This window comes from Physeter macrocephalus, chromosome 8 (assembly GCF_002837175.3).
Source record: "Physeter macrocephalus isolate SW-GA chromosome 8, ASM283717v5, whole genome shotgun sequence".
NCBI lineage: Eukaryota > Metazoa > Chordata > Mammalia > Artiodactyla > Physeteridae > Physeter > Physeter macrocephalus.
In genome coordinates this window covers 129,598,554-129,602,145 of record NC_041221.1, presented here as the reverse complement: position 1 = coordinate 129,602,145, position 3,592 = coordinate 129,598,554, and the positions used below count along the sequence as shown (strand labels likewise).

Below are 3,592 nucleotides of genomic sequence, written 5' to 3'. Positions count from 1 at the left end.
GAACCCGGTTCCCCTGCATCGGCAGGCGGACGCGCAACCACTGCGCCACCAGGGAAGCCCCCTGAACTCTTTTTTTATGATTTTTTTGTTTGTTTTTGAAATATCATTTACCTACAACACTATGTTAGTTCCGAGTGTACAACAAAGAGATTCAGTATTTCCGTACATTACAAAATGATCACCACAAGTCAATTTCTTTTAATCCAAGTCTTCCCTACTTGTTCCTTTATAAGGGTATTTTGGCAGATAATATTTGGACATTCTGAATGTCCATGTACATTTTAGGGAATAAGTTTAAGTTCCATACCAGACAAACACCTGTTGAGATTCTGATTGGCATTGCTTTGAATCTATAGATCAGTTTGGGGAGAATGGACAGTTTTTACAATATTGAGTCTTTCAGTCTATGAACATGGTAATCCTTTTATTTAGCTACTTATTTAGATGTTTAATTTCTCTCAGTAATGTTTGTTTTCTGCATAGAATTCTTGCACATATTTTCTTTCACTTATTTATAAGTGCTTGTTATTTTTCAGGATCTTATAAATACCACCTTTTAAAATTTTATTTTTAACTGTTTTTGTTAAGTAGAAACTCAATTGATTTTTATGTGTTGACCTAATATCTAATAGAAAGTTTGGCAAACGATAGTCCACTGAATGCTGCCTGCTGCCTGTTGTAGGCTTGCACACTAAGAATGCTTTTTATATATGTTTGTATATATATGATCAATTTGATGATAGAGAACACTAATTTTGAACCTCAATTGAGTGAAATGTTATCTTATAGAAAAGAATTCCATTCTTCTCATTAATAAACCTCTTATGTGAAATATTTTCATTAACAAAATATTTGTAAAAATTTGTTTTCTCTCTTGTGATATAAATACCTTTGTAATATCTTAAATTTTGCCTCTTGGTCTGCAAAGCCTAAAATATTGACTCTCTGACACTTTATAGACAAAGTTTACTGACCCCAATATAAAACCTTTCTAAACTCACTTATGAATTCTAATTATTAAAAAATGTTTTGGGACTCCCCTGGCGATCCAGCGATTAGGACTCCATGCTCCTAATGCAGGGGGCAAGGGTTCGATCCCTGGCTGGGGAAGTAAGATTCCACATGCCGCACAGCAAGGCCAAAAACAATTTTTTTATCTGTAGAGTCTGTTGGATTTGCCATTTACATGATACATCATCAGTAAGGAATGACAATTTTATTTCTTCCTTTCCAATTCCTTCATTTTTCTTCACTTGCCACACCTTAATTCAATTTCAGGGACTGAGATTTTTCTTAGTCTCCTAGGTGACTAGAAGCTGGGCTGCGCTTGATAAGCAGTTGCTTTATTCTTAGAGTAAAGCCCTTCAGAGTCCCAACTCTGAATGCATAATTTGTCTCCCTTGCTCCTTATAAGTGATGCTTGCTTACCCTCCTGAGTTGGGAAAAAACCCCAGCACGAGAGTTGACTTAAATGTACGGCTGACCACTCTGGGTTTCCAGCTTCTTCCATATCTTGGCTTGGTTATTCTTTAATCTCTTGTTAGTTCTCTGATACCTCGAGCACATTGTTAAAAATGTTTTGACTGTCTTTTCTAGTTCTGAGCTGAAGAGTTGGTCTGAGTTACCTAGTCTGCCATTACTGGAATGGAATTAAGGAAAGAAGATTTGAACTCAGTTCTGTCTAACTCCCAGGTCCATGCTCTTAACCACTTACTATATTGCTTTGTGATTAAATCTAACAAATAAAGTGTAAAATGATGCTTATTTTTGAATTGTACCTTTACATAAGCATCATTTTATGCTATATTGTTTATGCTTCTCACGACAGAAAATGTCAGGTCAAAAATTTAAGGCCTGTATTCTATTTTTTACTCTGTAGTGAAGCAAATAAACAACATGTAAGATGTCAGAAATGCTTGGAATTTGGGCATTGGACTTATGAATGCACAGGAAAAAGAAAGTACCTACATAGGCCTTCAAGAACAGCAGAACTAAAGAAAGCTTTAAAAGAAAAAGAAAACAGATTATTATTACAACAAAGGTAAGGTTACATATGGTATCCAAAGGAATATTTATTTGTATTTATAAAATTTATTAAGGGACTAAATATCTTATGGTGGTTATCCAGATTTAGATTATATTGTAATATTAGCTAATGTTTAATGAGTGTTACTGTGTGCCAGGCACCGTACTAAGGTCTTTACAATTATTAGCTTATTTCAGCATCACATCTATACCGTTAAGGTAAGTACTATTATAATTCCCATTTTACATATGAAGAAGCTGAGGCATGGAGAGATTCAGTAACTTGCTCAGTGTCACACAGCAAGTAAGTGGAAAGTTAAGTGTTAAACCAACTAGCCAGTCTCCAGAGTCCATGCTGTTAATCACTTTGCTTTCTTGCCCCAACTGCCAATGAAATGACAGCAGAATACTATGAGGTAGATTATATGAACTGATATGGAAAGATATCCAAAGTAAGTACCCAAGATTCTTATACTAAGTATATAAACAAGGTAGAGAACAGTATATATAATGTACTATCATTTATGTTAAAAAGGAAGAAAAAAGGAATAATGGAGCTTTTTGGGAGGGAATATAAATGGTTGATAATAGTGGTTCTTTTCTAGAAGGAAAACTGGGTAGGAGGGAAAAATTGTTATTTATCCTTTTATGCCCTTTGAATAAAGCTTTTTAAATTCCCATGAGGGCTTCCCTGGTGGCGCAGTGGTTGAGAATCTGCCTGCTAATGCAGGGGACACAGGTTCGAGCCCTGGTCTGGGAAGATCCCACACGCCACGGAGCAACTAGGCCCATGAGCCACAACTACTGAGCCTGCGCGTCTAGAGCCTGTGCTCCGCAACAAGAGGCGACGACAGTGAGAGGCCCGCGCACCGCAATGAAGAGTGGTCCCCACTTGCCACAACTAGAGAAAGCCCTCGCACAGAAACGAAGACCCAGCACAGCAAAAATAAATAAATTTAAAAAAAAAATTTTTTTTTAATTATAAATAAATAAATAAATTCCCATGAAATAAGTAAGCTTATGTGTTTCAGAGAAACTGAAACAGGAAGGTGTCAGGTCTACTTAGTGCTGCATATTAGAAGTAGCACCTTCATGAGGACCGTTAGCAATATAATAGTGTCTTAAACATCTGGATTTTCCAAGCAGCAGTCTTCCAGTTTGTGGACAGGAAGGCTCTTCAAGGGTTATACAGGAATAGAAAGGTAATCAGTTTCTAGATTATCAATATTCATATATGTTTCTTCCAAAAATAAAACTGTATGAGACCTTGCCTACCCTTCTCTAATTTCACAAAAGAAAGGCATACCTCTCGCTTATCTCTCATCTTACCTTGGTATATTGTGCTCATGTATAAAATCCTAGAGACTTTTCAAAATACTGGTGTTTGTAAGAAAGTAAAAGGCCCAAATTATTGGGAGCAAGTTCTTTTGTAATTTTTTTTCCCAGCAAAATTGAAGGAGGATCTAATTGAGTTGTCAATTTAAAAGTATATATATATATATATATATATATATATATATATATATATATTTTTTTTTTTTTTTTTTTTTTTTTTTTTTTTTTTTCT

General features: G+C 35.3%; 1 protein-coding gene across 1 annotated transcript in view; it reads left to right on the top strand.

The window, feature by feature from the left end:
• Positions 1 to 3,592, top strand: part of ZCCHC10 (zinc finger CCHC-type containing 10) — a 22,881-nt gene that overhangs the window by 11,891 nt on the left and 7,398 nt on the right. The window contains exon 2 of the mRNA XM_007106281.3: positions 1,880 to 2,041. Within this exon, the coding sequence (XP_007106343.1) occupies positions 1,880 to 2,041 (162 nt within the window). The remainder of the gene's footprint in view (positions 1 to 1,879; positions 2,042 to 3,592) is intronic.